This window comes from Amia ocellicauda, chromosome 19, assembly GCF_036373705.1.
Source record: "Amia ocellicauda isolate fAmiCal2 chromosome 19, fAmiCal2.hap1, whole genome shotgun sequence".
Taxonomy (NCBI): Eukaryota; Metazoa; Chordata; class Actinopteri; order Amiiformes; family Amiidae; genus Amia; species Amia ocellicauda.
The window spans coordinates 642,501-658,247 of record NC_089868.1 but is presented as its reverse complement, the minus strand read 5'-3'; the positions used below and the strand labels follow the sequence as shown (position 1 = coordinate 658,247).

Below are 15,747 nucleotides of genomic sequence, written 5' to 3'. Positions count from 1 at the left end.
GGACCCCTAAATAGAATCCTACACTGTGTTTTGTAGTTCATTGTAGCTGAATTAGGACGAAAGTTGTTTATTGTAGTTTGTTTTCTCTTGAAGTCTCACCATTTAGTGACAGGTGTAGGTGGCCCTAGGTAAGAACATCTGGTATTATACACTCACCTAAAGGATTATTAGGAACACCTGTTCAATTTCTCATTAATGCAATTATCTAACCAACCAATCACATGGCAGTTGCTTCAATGCATTTAGGGGTGTGGTCCTGGTCAAGAATCTCCTGAACTCCAAACTGAATGTCTGAATGGGAAAGAAAGGTGATTTAAGCAATTTTGAGCGTGGCATGGTTGTTGGTGCCAGACGGGCCGGTCTGAGTATTTCACAATCTGCTCAGTTACTGGGATTTTCACGCACAACCATTTCTAGGGTTTACAAAGAATGGTGTGAAAAGGGAAAAACATCCAGTATGCGGCAGTCCTGTGGGCGAAAATGCCTTGTTGATGCTAGAGGTCAGAGGAGAATGGGCCAACTGATTCAAGCTGATAGAAGAGCAACTTTGACTGAAATAACCACTCGTTACAACCGAGGTATGCAGCAAACCATTTGTGATGCCACAACACGTACAACCTTGAGGCGGATGGGCTACAACAGCAGAAGACCCCACCGGGTACCACTCATCTCCACTACAAATAGGAAAAAGAGGCTACAATTTGCACAAGCTCACCAAAATTGGACAGTTGAAGACTGGAAAAATGTTGCCTGGTCTGATGAGTCTCGATTTCTGTTGAGACATTCAGATGGTAGAGTCAGAATTTGGCGTAAACAGAATGAGAACATGGATCCATCATGCCTTGTTACCACTGTGCAGGCTGGTGGTGGTGGTGTAATGGTGTGGGGGATGTTTTCTTGGCACTCTTTAGGCCCCTTAGTGCCAATTGGGCATCGTTTAAATGCCACGGCCTACCTGAGCATTGTTTCTGACCATGTCCATCCCTTTATGACCACCATGTACCCATCCTCTGATGGCTACTTCCAGCAGGATAATGCACCATGTCACAAAGGTCGAATCATTTCAAATTGGTTTCTTGAACATGACAATGAGTTCACTGTACTAAACTGGCCCCCACAGTCACCAGATCTCAACCCAATAGAGCATCTTTGGGATGTGGTGGAACGGGAGTTTCGTGCCCTGGATGTGCATCCCACAAATCTCCATCAACTGCAAGATGCTATCCTATCAATATGGGCCAACATTTCTAAAGAATGCTTTCAGCACCTTGTTGAATCAATGCCACGTAGAATTAAGGCAGTTCTGAAGGCGAAAGGGGGTCAAACACAGTATTAGTATGGTGTTCCTAATAATCCTTTAGGTGAGTGTATATATATATATATATATATATATATATATATATATATATAATCATCAAAGCCACCCAACCTGTCTAGGAAGGAGTAGCATGTTAAACAAAAAGACCAATAAACACATACATTTTTGTCCTCTTGTTGCGTGTTATTATTAATAGGTACAAAACTTCACTGCGCCCCAAATCACATACAGTGACCCCCTAGCGTTACCTGCAACACAGGGATCATTTGTCTCCCGTGGCAACTGATCAATGCAGGAGGCCATCAATCAGGCAGCGGTGTGCCATTTGGGTTTGGTTCACAGGGCCAGCTGGCTGACAGTCTCTGGAGGATTAATGATATACTGATAAATTACATGACATCAGTTGGTGTGCAAGGCATGCTGGGAAGGTCACTGGCTACTCTGTCATCTAGTTGGGCTGCTTTAATCGTATCTGCTCAGGGTTCTACAGTGACTGTAAATATCAATACAAAATAATAACAGGAATTTGCCACCTGAATTTGAAATCACAGCTTGAAAGTGGCTTTATTGTTTGCTTGATTTATTTTTTTTATTCTTCGAGGGCCTGATCACTTATCTTGAAGCAGTATATACAACTACAAAACACTTTGGATTCACAAAGAGATTGACACAGAATCAGAAGAAACAATGTACAGCAGGACATACTCTCTCATTCAAGTCTGTTCAAGTTTGGATTGCAACCGCCTTTCTGCCTTCCCTATTCCGTGCTTCACAGTCAACAGATTCATTCTCCAATCACAGGTAATTTACAGTCAATAACTGAAGTGTTTTTAGAAGAACACTGTAGTATCTGAAAATAGACCAGGGATGTGGGGCAGAGGTTAAAAGTGTTACTCATGAAGTTTGCAGTAGATAATCAAGCTCAGAACAGTTATGTCTTTAAATAACACAGTGGGGGAATGAGCTGCTCATGAGCATTAGAACTGCACTGTCTCTCACCACCTTAAGAGCCAGCGAGTTATATCACACGTGTAGACTGTTCTCCTCTGTAATCTTGATTTAATTCACTGTAATGGGTGGATTCATTTTTTACAGTGATTTAGGTACCCTCGTAACATGCTGAGCCGCTTTGTAGCCTCCCTGTAATACTGCATATCCTTGATCACGGCCCAGGGCTGCGTTGAGAGGCTGGTTCTGTCCACCTTCCACCCCCAGGCATGGAAGACATGTCAGGGGGACGACCAATACTGCCAGGCTGCAGTCTAAAGCCTGATTTATACTTCTGTGTCTGCATCTCTGCGTACATGCGTCATACACAGACGTACGCATAGGTGTCTGCCAACCTACTTATACGTAATGTTGATGCGTGGATAGGGGGCAGTATCGCATTTACCACATCACAATCTACAGAAACCCGTTTTCTATGTTGCACCTACAATATTGCATCCTGTATGTGCAGATCTATATTGTCTTGCTATAGTTGGTTAGAAACTTAACACTAGAACACACATACACACATCCCTGCATATGTGAATTTCTCCTGCATAACCGTTCTTATATGTTACTAAATATTTGAATTTAATACACATATGGTGTTTCAGCCGTTAAAATCCTCAACATTAATGAGCTATAAATAACTCCAACCAGCATACCCACTGTCAGAATCTCCAGGCTCAACCAATCAGCTCTTGCTTGACACACAGGATGCAGAGACACGTGACGCGCTGTTGAGATTTTGGAGGAGTGCATGTCGGCTCCTCTGCTAGCCTCTGCGGGCTATGCTTACCCAGAAACCCCTGCTCTGCATCACTACGCAGATGCATATGCGTATCTACGCAGAAGTATAAATCTGGCTGTTCAGCTGAGCCACGTGGCACAAGGCATTGGATACAAAGCCTCTGGACGCAATTTTTAGAAGGCTGCAACGACCAAAACTTGCAGGTTCACTGCTAACAGCCTGCCATGTTTGCAGATTCTGGACACACAGAGGTGTAAGCTTTCTTTCATGTGCTCTTCTGTGGTTTGAAACTGCTCCCGCTGCTCACGTGTATGTGTTCTCAGTTATGTTGTTTTTTGCCCCTGTACCTCTTCAAGCCTCATCAAGGTGTAATCTATTCCTTGTGCCTTCCCTTCTTCCCCAGTTTTTTCACTTGTCAAAGCAGGCTTTCTTTGTTTGCTTCTCTGTTGTGTTTTCCCTCCTGTAGCTCACTGAGGGAGCATTCTAGTCTGAGAGTTGCATCTCTATGTCCTGTAATATAAATGCTTTGATGACACTTAAAAGAGCAGAAGGTTCTGTAGGAAGTACTTTGTTTTACATGGCAGTTAGCCCTGCCAGAACTGCTTTATACAGGCGATGGACTGACAAGACATCCCCCAAGGCATGCGAATTCGGTGCTGTGCTGGAAGGGGCACTGTGGGACTATCATGGGAGGCACTGAGCAGCAGCTGTTGTGCCACGGCTCCCATCCTCAATAAAACAGGAAGAGGACTGCTTCCTATCAAGGAGTGGCAGGAGGAGCGCCTGAGGAGTGGAGTGAGGAGAGAAGTAAGAGCGAGGACCGACGAGAACAAACTGAATTACAGTAATGAACTTGGACTGATGAACTGAGAAAGGAATACGATTAGGATTGTTTGGCATGTATTGGCGATCTGTGTAGAGAGGGACCTGTTTTGGGTGTATATTTTGACTCACGGTGCACTAAATACTATAACAATTCACATCCTTTCACCGATACCCTCCCCATGTGCGCTGATGTCCTAGACCCCACTCATTTATGAACCTGGCATCTTCTAAAAAGATGTAAAGTTTGTCACACAAAGTCACAAACATAACTGTTTTTGTTACCCTACTGAAGAAAAATGACAAACCTAGCCAGTCAGTAGCAAACTTACTCTGCAAGCAGGGGAATGGAGGTAAGAGGATGCAATTAAGGCCTGAAGACCTCAGAGCACTCTGTAATGGACTAGAAATTGGAATTCACTGAAGCGATTGGTTACAGGAATGCAAAGTGTAGGAAAGGGCCATTTGTTTAATATCAGAGAAGACTAATTGCCTTTTTTTATCTGGTGAACTTCTCCAGCTGTCCCTAAAGTAGGCCGCTCTGCCTTTCCGAAATAAGGAGGAGTCGATCACGGGAGGCCAACACTTGCTGCACCGAGAGAGGAGTTTAATTTCTATTTCAAACTTGAAAAAGTAATTAAATCCAAAGGTTTCCGGAGACTCCTCTGTATCCCCAATCTGCATTAAAAAAATAAAAGTCCGGCAAACAGTAAGAAAGTTGAGGGACACGGTTCTGGGCTCTTAAGACATTTTCAAAGTGTCTTCAAGGGCCTTGTGTGTTAAGTGACACTTAATCAGATTTCCCTTCTTCAATGAGAAAGAAACCAGCAGAGATAGATGCAATGCCCACTATAGAAACAGGGCATGTTCCTGCACCAGGTCTTCCCATCTGAAAGCTTCTGTATAAAGGGTTATTATAAAGTATACCATTTCAAAAATGTATTGGGATCAATGGGAATTACCCATGGAGCTCATATTGCACATCTATAATCTGTGGGGGGAGCAATATACACTCACCTAAAGGATTATTAGGAACACCTGTTCAATTTCTCATTAATGCAATTATCTAACCAACCAATCACATGGCAGTTGCTTCAATGCATTTAGGGGTGTGGTCCTGGTCAAGACAATCTCCTGAACTCCAAACTGAATGTCTGAATGGGAAAGAAAGGTGATTTAAGCAATTTTGAGTGTGGCATGGTTGTTGGTGCCAGACGGGCCGGTCTGAGTATTTCACAATCTGCTCAGTTACTGGGATTTTCACGCACAACCATTTCTAGGGTTTACATAGAATGGTGTGAAAAGGGAAAAACATCCAGTATGCGGCAGTCCTGTGGGCGAAAAATGCCTTGTTGATGCTAGAGGTCAGAGGAGAATGGGCCGACTGATTCAAGCTGATAGAAGAGCAACTTTGACTGAAATAACCACTCGTTACAACTGAGGTATGCAGCAAAGCATTTGTGAAGCCACAACACGTACAACCTTGAGGCGGATGGGCTACAACAGCAGAAGACCCCACCGGGTACCACTCATCTCCACTACAAATAGGAAAAAGAGGTTACAATTTGCACAAGCTCACCAAAATTGGACAGTTGAAGACTGGAAAAATGTTGCCTGGTCTGATGAGTCTCGATTTCTGTTGAGACATTCAGATGGTAAGAATTTGGCATAAACAGAATGAGAACATGGATCCATCATGCCTTGTTACCACTGTGCAGGCTGGTGGTGGTGGTGTAATGGTGTGGGGGATGTTTTCTTGGCACACTTTAGGCCCCTTAGTGCCAATTGGGCATCGTTTAATTGCCACGGCCTACCTGAGCATTGTTTCTGACCATGTCCATCCCTTTATGACCACCATGTACCTATCCTCTGATGGCTACTTCCAGCAGGATAATGCACCATGTCACAAAGGTCGAATCATTTCAAATTGGTTTCTTGAACATGACAATGAGTTCACTGTACTAAACTGGCCCCCACAGTCACCAGATCTCAACCCAATAGAGCATCTTTGGGATGTGGTGGAACGGGAGCTTCATGCCCTGGATGTGCATCCCACAAATCTCCATCAACTGCAAGATGCTATGCTATCAATATGGGCCAACATTTCTAAAGAATGCTTTCAGCACCTTGTTGAATCAATGCCACATAGAATTAAGGCAGTTCTGAAGGCGAAAGGGGGTCAAACACAGTATTAGTATGGTGTTCCTAATAATCCTTTAGGTGAGTGTATATAGTTTGATGACAATACATTTTTTAAAATGTAGACTTCCTTTATAATTACCCTGTATAAATCAACCCCAGCTGATAAATATTTGGAGTTTGTTATTGCAAGAACAGCCAGAGACATGATACGTTACCATTTTCCTCTCTGCTTGACAGGGAAGATTTTAAAAGCATCCAGCGGCTTGTAAAACTGCAATGGAAGTGCTATTTCCACTCCTACAGAGCCACATAGATATTTAATGTATTTGCTCTTAAGCATTAAAGGACAATAAGAGTTTCTAAAAATTAAAAACAGACCATATCCAAACAACTACATCACGAAGAAAGTTCTGGAAAAGCACCAGTCAAACTTTGAACATCCCCTGTCAGTTATTACCCAGGTGCTCCACAAAGCTGGGCTATATGGAAGAGTGGCATGGAGGAAGCCATTGCTGAAAATCCATCAAATCAAATCCCGTTTGGGTTTTGCCATGTGGCTTGTGGAACTATCACCAAAGCTGTGGCAAAAGGTTCTCTATATTTTGCATCTTCAAGGTGTTGTGTATGTGGTGTTAAATAAAATGAGAGAATCCCAATTAAATCAATTTAACTTCCAGATTGTAATATCACACAATGAAAATGTGAAAAAGTCCTTGGGGGGTGAATACCACAGACATTTCTAAATGTCCTTTTCAGACAACTGACTGGAACATTGTGAAAGCAGTTTTAATGCAACTTTTTAATATTTACATTCATTTTCTTAATTCTTATGGTCATGTAAACATGTCTTCAACTGAGGTAACCACTCACACCTGCTGTACCTCACAATTCGCTCATAATGCAGGACCAACCATTTACCCTACTGACAATACTTCTAACAATAACACTTTTAAATACTTCAGATATCTATATCCATACACACACAGTTTTGGTGCTGCTCTAAATATTTTTTACGGCCGTAGTCTTGAACCTCACAAAAGCACAGGCAATCCCAAGCAAAAGTCAATTACCTGATCGTTTCTTCCTGGTAGAGAGAGCTGACCGCAGGCCCTCCAAACCCTGTCCTCCGCTCCTTCCCTCTTTTGTCAGAAAACTAGAATATAAAAAGAAATACAAAACAAGATACTTTCAGAGAGTTTTTTATTTTGTAAGCTCTAACTCAATTTATATGTAGGCTTTAATATAAAAAATGTAATGAAATTAAAAGCAATGAGTTCAGAAGATGACATGCATGTATAACTCTCATGTGTTTCCTCCGCTCTCTCCAATGCTGGTTGGTTGCTATGAAAATATAGAGAAAGTTAAGCATTGGAATGATCAGATTTTTTTTTGATTTTTTTTGATTTTTTTAAGAATCACAACATGGATGGGTAACTTGTTCTAGACATCTGCAATCCCTTGTTTAAAGAAGTGCCTCTTATTTTCCATATTGAATGTACACCGATCAGCCATAACATTACGACCACTGACAGGTGAAGTGAATAACACTGATAATCTCGTTATCATGGCACCTGTCAGTGGGTGGGATATATTAGGCAGCAAGTGAACATTTTGTCCTCAAAGTTGATGTGTTAGAAGCAGGAAAAATGTGCAGGTGTAAGGATCTGAGCAACTAGGGCCAAATTGTGATGGCTAGACAACTGGGTCAGAGCATCTCCAAAACTGCAGCTCTTGTGGGGTGATTCCGGTCTGCAGTGGTCAGTAGTACCTATCAAAAGTGGTCCAAGGAAGGAAAAGCGGTGAACCGGCGACAGGGTCATGGACAGCCAAGTTTCATTGATGCACGTGGGGAGCGAAGGCTGGCCCATGTGGTCCGATCCAACAGACGAGCTACTGTAGCTCAAATTGCTAAAAAAGTTAATGCTGGTTCTGATAGAAAGGTGTCAGAACACACAGTGCATCGCAGTTTGTTGTGTATGGGGCTGTGTAGCCGCAAACCAGTCAGGGTGCCCATGCTGACCCCTGTGCACTGCCGAAAGCACCTACAATGGGCACGTGAGCATCAGAACTGGACCATAGGGCAATGGAAGAAGGTGGCCTGGTCTGATGACTCACGAGTTCAAGGTGTTGACTTGGCCTCCAAATTCCCCAGATCTCTATCCAATCGAGCATCTGTGGGATGTGCGAGCCAATGAGGCCCCACCTCGCAATTTACAGGACTTAAAGGATCTGCTGCTAACGTCCTGGTACCAGATACCACAGCACACCTTCAGAGGTCTAGTGGATTCCATGCCCTGACAGGTCAGGGCTGTTTTGGGACCTACACAAAATTAGGCAGGTGGTCATAATGTTATTGCTGATCGGTGTATATCCTCTTAATGTTGTTCTGTGTCCTCGTGTCTTTGTTAATCCTAAAGTAGTAATCTGGGTCTGGAAAATTAAACAAATTAAATATAATAGTGGCTTTAGTTTCACTGAACAAACACAAATTTGTATACCTAGAAAGTGAAAGCCCAACACACCTGAATGAAGCTTGTGTCCATCATAAATAAAAAGAACCGTCCTTCCCACTTCTAAGAGCCTTTGACATGGGTTAATGGGATGGGCTGTTCTGCATAATGAGGCAGCCCCCTCTGTTTGCAGAGGACTATAAGTATCAAACCCACCACAAATGGAAATATGGACCTTTCAGTTGCCCTCCCCTGTGTAAATTACATTTTTTCATCTATTATTATTTACCTATGTCCTACGTGGAATCGCCAAATACTGTACTTCACTGCTGCAACTTCAATTCTGCTTCCAGGAGGAACTGACAAAGCTTCTAAAACACACTGTAAAAGCCATATGTTATTTTCCAGTCTATCACACCAGTTCTTTTGATTTGATGGAGAAGGAACACCCTGAACTTGCAGGCGTAGGACTGGCTGCGTTTGGCCAAATCTGGGAACTCCCATTACAGATTGGTTGGGAGACCAGCTCATCCATCTTATAGGACACACCATACACTCTGATCAGGAGATTTTACCACATTCACCACTTGTGAGCCAATGGATGTCAGTTCCAAATGTATGCACCAATTGATGTAGTGGATTTGGAAGATTTGGCATATCCTCTCCTGTAGAACAGTGACGGTGATTATTTTATTTCTAATGCAGGGTGATTTACAATTGTTATATCACTTTATTTTTACATGCAACTACCCATGTACACAGCTGGGTTTTTTCTGAAGCAGTACAGGTACAGTAGCTTGCTCAAGGATACAACAGCAATGTCCCCCACCTGGGGCTGAACCCCAGACCCTCCACTCATTTGTTAATCTGAAAAAGAGGGCTCATTCTCATTTGAGAATTAAAACAAGTGAGGCTTGGGGAAAAAAATTCAGATGAGACCTAAAGAAAAAGCAAGAAAGTTATGAGAAGTTTCTTTACCAGCCGCCTCATCGCTCTACAATATTAAAACACCTCCCGGTCCAGGAAATCATTATTTATTTATTTTCTTCACTTTTTTTTTTTTTTTAGTCTTTTGAAGGTAAATTGAATGCATGACTGTGCTCATAGCATGATTCAGTTTTTAATTCTCAGAGAATGTGACCACTGCACTTTCTTGATTAAAAGGGGCCGCTTGGGTCCACAATGCGCTAGAGGTTAAACAGCCGCCCGTGTGCCTTTACACAGCCCTCTCCTAATGACGTTAAAGGACCCTATTGTGAGTCGAACACAGGATTTTTTTTTTTTTCATCAGTAACACAATCACTTTACAAAAAAACTGAGGAAAATAAAGAAACATGGTTTTTTTTCCCTTTTCTTTTCCAGTTTTGAGGCATGTCAACACATATGGACTGAAAGTACAACGAGAAATAAAAGAAAGTGTCAAGGCGAGCAACTGTACAGCTGATGCGCAGTGACAGACAGCGCGCAGACAGGGCCAGAGAGCCGAGACTGACAGTGTTACTTCTGACAGGCTTTTATTTCAGGGGAAATCGAGTTTCACTTCAGATCCATCCTGGGGAAGGTTTTTAACATTGTACGTAAAGCAATTATCTGGCGGAGGAAAGAGCACGCGGGTGTTGGGGGTTGGAGTTCGGCCTCAATAAGTCTGGATTTTGTTCAAGCTTCACTTTATGAAAGACAGTGTAACTGGCTTTTGTGGCCGTGCCTTCCCAGGCTCCCAGTTGTTTCCATTATGTCGGCAGTATCGGACCAGCCTAAGGTCAGAATGAACAGTTATTGTTCTTCCTCGGCTCAGCTGTCAGGTTTAGTTTTCTGTTGTTGTGTTTTTGTGATGGAATGGTTTAGGTAGCCGGCTGCTGGAAGTAATTTCTGTCTTATTGCTTGCCCTCCCCCACCACAAAGAAACTAAAGACACTGATGCATTATTGACAAAAGGGATCTTGGCAGAATGTATTAATTGAGGAACAACAAAAAAAAAAAAAAAAAAACAATACCAAATTCACTAAAGTCTAAAAGGGAACATGCTGTAAGCACAGGAAAACAACAGAGGCCTACTAACCTGAACATAACTCAGCAGGATATTTAGACAAACTGCTCAAAAACATCCATTGGAGACATACTGCACTCACCTTGGCCCACTTTTCCAAATTAAAACATTTTGAAAGATCAGACAGCAGTGTGGGGTAGCGGTCAGGGCTCTGGACTCTGAGGAGGGTCGGGGGTTCAGTCCCAGGTGGGGGACTCTGCTGTTGTACCCTTGGGCAAAGGCACTGTACCTAGATTGCTCCAGTAAAAACACAGCTGTATAAATGGGTAGTTGCATGTAAAAATAAAGTGATGTATTGCGTCTGCTAGGAAATATAATCATTTATTATCCAAATTATTTCCCTTTTCTGTTTTATGCACCTGGCGTTTTCTTTCATAGATTGTCCCCATCACTAATTCTGTTGGTTTAAGAAAGCTAATTGTCGATTCCCTCTGACGTAAAGGCCAGGGTGTAGGTGACAAAATACAGTGCCTCCAGTGTGGCCCTGCAGGATTTATTGAGCCACCAAGGGTCCATCACAAGTCATCTCTCAATCAAAGCCCCTAGGAGGCAACAGCAATTAATTAGCAAAGGGAGCTTTCAAACATGTTTCAATTAACTTTAATTAGTGAGAGATTATATACTGGCTTTTATGGTTTGTGAAACCTTGGAGCAGATTTCAATCTGTAACCTTCACGAGAGTACAGTAGTTCAATCTCCATTCTTCTAGGTGTCCAGTAGGGCGAACTGCCTTGACAATATCCTATTTTCTCTGTCGCACACATGGCAGATTCTTTTTTTTCCATCCACAAAACCCACTGAAAGTTAAATAAAATCGACCTATCCGTATTGCACAGAAATGTCATTTTCTTTACTTTTTAAAAGCACATTAGTAGCAACCCACTTCAATTTCCATGTAATTTGAAATGGAAGCCTGTACTGTACACGTTATGCTTTAAATTTAGTTTTTATGCTTTCACAGAGTACAATGAATGCACAAACATCAGTATGTCCTTTAAATCAAAGTCCAAACTTTCAAACTTACACCCCTGCTTACTAGTCATGAAACCCAAAGGAGTGAAAACACACACTTGTCTTACAATGTGGCTTTGGGCGCCGCAGTGCAGGCATAACAGTTTCGAGTAGCTGTTAAAATATCCTTCAATTTTAATAACAATAATGTCTATTTTTGGAAAGGAATGTATAATTATGAGTTTTTATACCCTCCAAAATGATGTATGTTTAGATTTACAGTGAGGGAAAAAAGTATTTGATCCCCTGCTGATTTTGTACGTTTGCCCACTGACAAAGAAATGATAACTTGTCTATAATTGTAATGGTAGGTGTATTTTAACAGTGAGAGACAGAATAACAACAAAAAAATCCAGAAAAACGCATTTCAAAAAAGTTATAAATTGATTTGCATGTTAATGAGGGTAATAAGTATTTGACCCCTACGACTTAGTACTTGGTGGCAAAACCTTTGTTGGCAATCACAGAGGTCAGACGTTTCTTGTAGTTGGCCACCAGGTTTGCACACATCTCAGGAGGGATTTTGTCCCACTCCTCTTTGCAGATCCTCTCCAAGTCATTAAGGTTTCGAGGCTGACGTTTGGCAACTCGAACCTTCAGCTCCCTCCACAGATTTTCTATGGGATTAAGGTCTGGATACTGGCTAGGCCACTCCAGGACCTTAATGTGCTTCTTCTTGAGCCTTGGCTGTGTGTTTTGGGTCATTGTCATGCTGGAATACCATCCACGACCCATTTTCAATGCCCTGGCTGAGGGAAGGAGGTTCTCACCCAAGATTTGATGGTACATGGCCCCGTCCATCGTCCCATTGATGCGGTGCAGTTGTCCTGTCCCCTTAGCAGAAAAACACCCCCAAAGCATAATGTTTCCACCTCCATGTTTGACGGTGGGGATGGTGTTCTTGGGGTCATAGGCAGCATTCCTCCTCCTCCAAACACGGCGAGTTGAGCTGATGCCAAAGAGCTTGATTTTGGTCTCATCTGACCACAACACTTTCACCCAGTTCTCCTCTGAATCATTCAGATGTTCATTGGCAAACTTCAGACGGGCCTGTACATGTGCTTTCTTGAGCAGGGGGACCTTGCGGGCGCTGCAGGATTTCAGTCCTTCACGGCGTAGTGTGTTACCAATTGTTTTCTTGGTGACTATGGTCCCAGCTGCCTTGAGATCATTAACAAGATCCTCCCATGTAGTTTGGGCTGATTCCTCACCGTTCTCATGATCATCGAAACTCCACGAGGTGAGATCTTGCATGGAGCCCCAGACCGAGGGAGACTGACAGTTATTTTGTGTTTCTTCTATTTGCGAATAATCGCACCAACTGTTGTCACCTTCTCACTGATCATTTCTTTGTCAGTGGGCAAACGTACAAAATCAGGAGGGGATCAAATACTTTTTTCCCCTCACTGTATAAACGGTTAAAAATTGCCTTCCAGAATGCAGATTTTTGGAAAACAATCTAATTAGATTTACACTTTTGGGGATCTCAACGAATAAGCTAAGCTATTTAAAATGAAATTCAGACATGCTCTATAGCTGGTTTGATTTTAACATAATAAAAAAACAATAATAATCCTAATACCACTAATAATGATACAAAAAATTGCAAGTCTTCAAACCCTGTTCTGTCCTCCCGTCTGCCAAGCTCAGGAGATTTCTGTTTACAACTTTACATCTCAGTAACTCATTCAGGCTTCTGCATCTGTGGCTTCCACTGCTCACAAAGGGAGCCACCTTTGGCAATATGACTGGAACACAAGGACCAGCACACCCCCCCCTACATTTCCTTTTTGTCCTGTCTCCCTCGCTTGTAACTGTATAATTGTCAGCTGTTACTGTATTGTCGTGTCTCAGGTGAGAGGCTGTTATTAGAACGGTGTATAATTTGCTGGTTGAGCGATTTCAAAGCCAAGCTCTAAATGAAGCAAGCCCAAGCATGCATGACAACAAGGCTCCCCGCTCACAAAACAAACGCACAGCACTGGGGAAACTTGCAGCAAAGAGAAAAAGAAAAAAGAAAAGAGCAAAATAAAGCACAAAACACTTTCCTCAAAATGCTACAGAGCATCTAGGGATTTCAGAGGGACACATGCATACTTAACCATTATAGAACTAATCAAATGCGACATACACATAAATGCGACTGGATTGTAATTGATGATTCTGCTGGGAAGTCAAAGTGTTGATATGCTTGAGGCCAGTGATTCTTAAGGTAAGACAATTAAAGCTCGCTTGCCAGAGGGTCGCTTTAAGATCCCTTTGCTTTTCTTGATTGGCTGAACTTAAAAATGGCTTAACTCTCTACACCAGGCCTTCCGTCTCTCGTTCCAATGAAGAGCCCACTAACTTAATTGGTCTGATAAGCAGATAAACAGAATTAAGTTTATACTTAATGTTAGTTGTTCCACATTGACAAGTTCCACTTTTTTCCAGTCAATTATAAAAGACCTTAAAACAATGTTATACTTGTCAAATGGAAAACATAACTATATTAAAGTGAGGGAAAGCTCCAGTTGAAGACACTGCATCGTGAATGAACTGAGTTTGATTATCCTGTACAGTGATGCTAAAATTGCATTTATATGAACATTATTCATAAATGAAATGATCAGACAATTTAAAACAATTAAATAAATACATAAAGACATATATAGATAATACTGTCATGCTCTTGTTATGCGAGAAAAACCTAATTAACAGACTTTGAGCTTAATCTTTAGGCTATACAGGACCAAAAGCTATGTTTTATTACATTAAATGCATAAAATATTCTCACATGGAAGACTCACATTTTGTGAACTGTTTGTCATTCAAATTATGCCAGGCATGCCAGTAGACTCAGGGCACATAGTGCCTAAAGGAGATGTCAAATTAGTTAAGTTTAATTATTATTTTTTTAAATGTTGTTGGTCATAATTTTTTTCTTTTTTTATGGGAAAACGAGGCTTATATCACCAGATCATAGAAAATATGATATGAAATATGAAAATGATTTTTATTACATGATGACATTGAAGTCAAAACAGCAGAGTCTCTGACCTCTTTCCGGAGCTTACTCAAGACACATCTTTTCAGACAGTACTTGTAATTTAGTCATTTTCTCTCCTGTAAGATTGCACTTATACAACGTTTTGTCATACTTCTTGCCTTGTTTTACTAGCACTTGTTTATTCTGATTTCCCCTATGCTCCCTCTCCCTTAGCTCTTAACTTTGACTTAACATCGTGTCTGCACTTATCAGCTTTTACAATCTAGGATGTAAGACCTTATGTATTGTTTACTGTATATCTCGTATACACTTGTGTAAATTGGAATTTGTAAAATGTATTATGCCTTGAATTGCACAGTATTATTGCTCTTTGTATTGCTCTTATATTTTGTAAGTCACCCTGGACAAGGGCGACTGCTAATAAATAAATAATAATAATTATCTGATGGAAGACGAAAATCCATGAGTGCGCACACACAGAGACACAAACACACAGACACACACCCTCGCTGTGTCCCTGTAGATTTCCAGTGGCGTTTCTCGGCTCCACAGTGACAGAGGTAGATGGAAAGTTGGAGCAGTCTGGTCCTGTTCAGCCCAAGGGAAGGAACTAGAACTAGCAGATATGCTAATTGTAGTAGACAGGCACAATTACATGCCAGACAGGGGATTAGGAAGGGTGATAATTGACTGCAATGTATTTGTGGGTGGGTATGGAGAGTGGGAGCAGGTCTGGTGTCAAGGGAGTGGGCTATGCCTGCAGGTGCCCTGGGCCCCAAGAAAAGGATCCGTCTTTGACTGAACTAATAAGGCTTTCAATCACCTTGCTCTATAATTTGAACTTTGCAATCTACAGGGAACACTTCCAGCTGTGTGTGTGTTTTATTGTAACTATTGCATACCAACACAGAGGTTAATCACAAGAGGCTACCTAATCTACACCTATTGTCCTTGTAAAAGGAGGGAATCAGCAATAACTATAATAAAAAAAAAGGATTGGAAGCTTCTAGTTGCTATGTATTGCCTTGTTCAGAACATTCAATTGTACTGCTAGATTTCTGTCTAATCAGTGCTCATTTCCCATGATTGACTTAATGTCTTAATTGGCTCTTATGCTGCAGATCACTTCAATGGTTAAGGAATAGTTTGAACAAATAGGCCTACTGTACTTGCAATGGAAGGCAAAGGAAAAGCTGAAGTGGTCTATTTGTGCTTGAGAGCAACACGGAC

At 41.8% G+C, this 15,747-nt stretch overlaps 1 protein-coding gene across 1 annotated transcript in view; it reads right to left on the bottom strand.

The window, feature by feature from the left end:
- acbd6 (acyl-CoA binding domain containing 6) overlaps positions 1 to 15,747 on the bottom strand; it is a 69,104-nt gene that overhangs the window by 43,784 nt on the left and 9,573 nt on the right. The window contains exon 4 of the mRNA XM_066692099.1: positions 7,091 to 7,173. Within this exon, the coding sequence (XP_066548196.1) occupies positions 7,091 to 7,173 (83 nt within the window). The remainder of the gene's footprint in view (positions 1 to 7,090; positions 7,174 to 15,747) is intronic.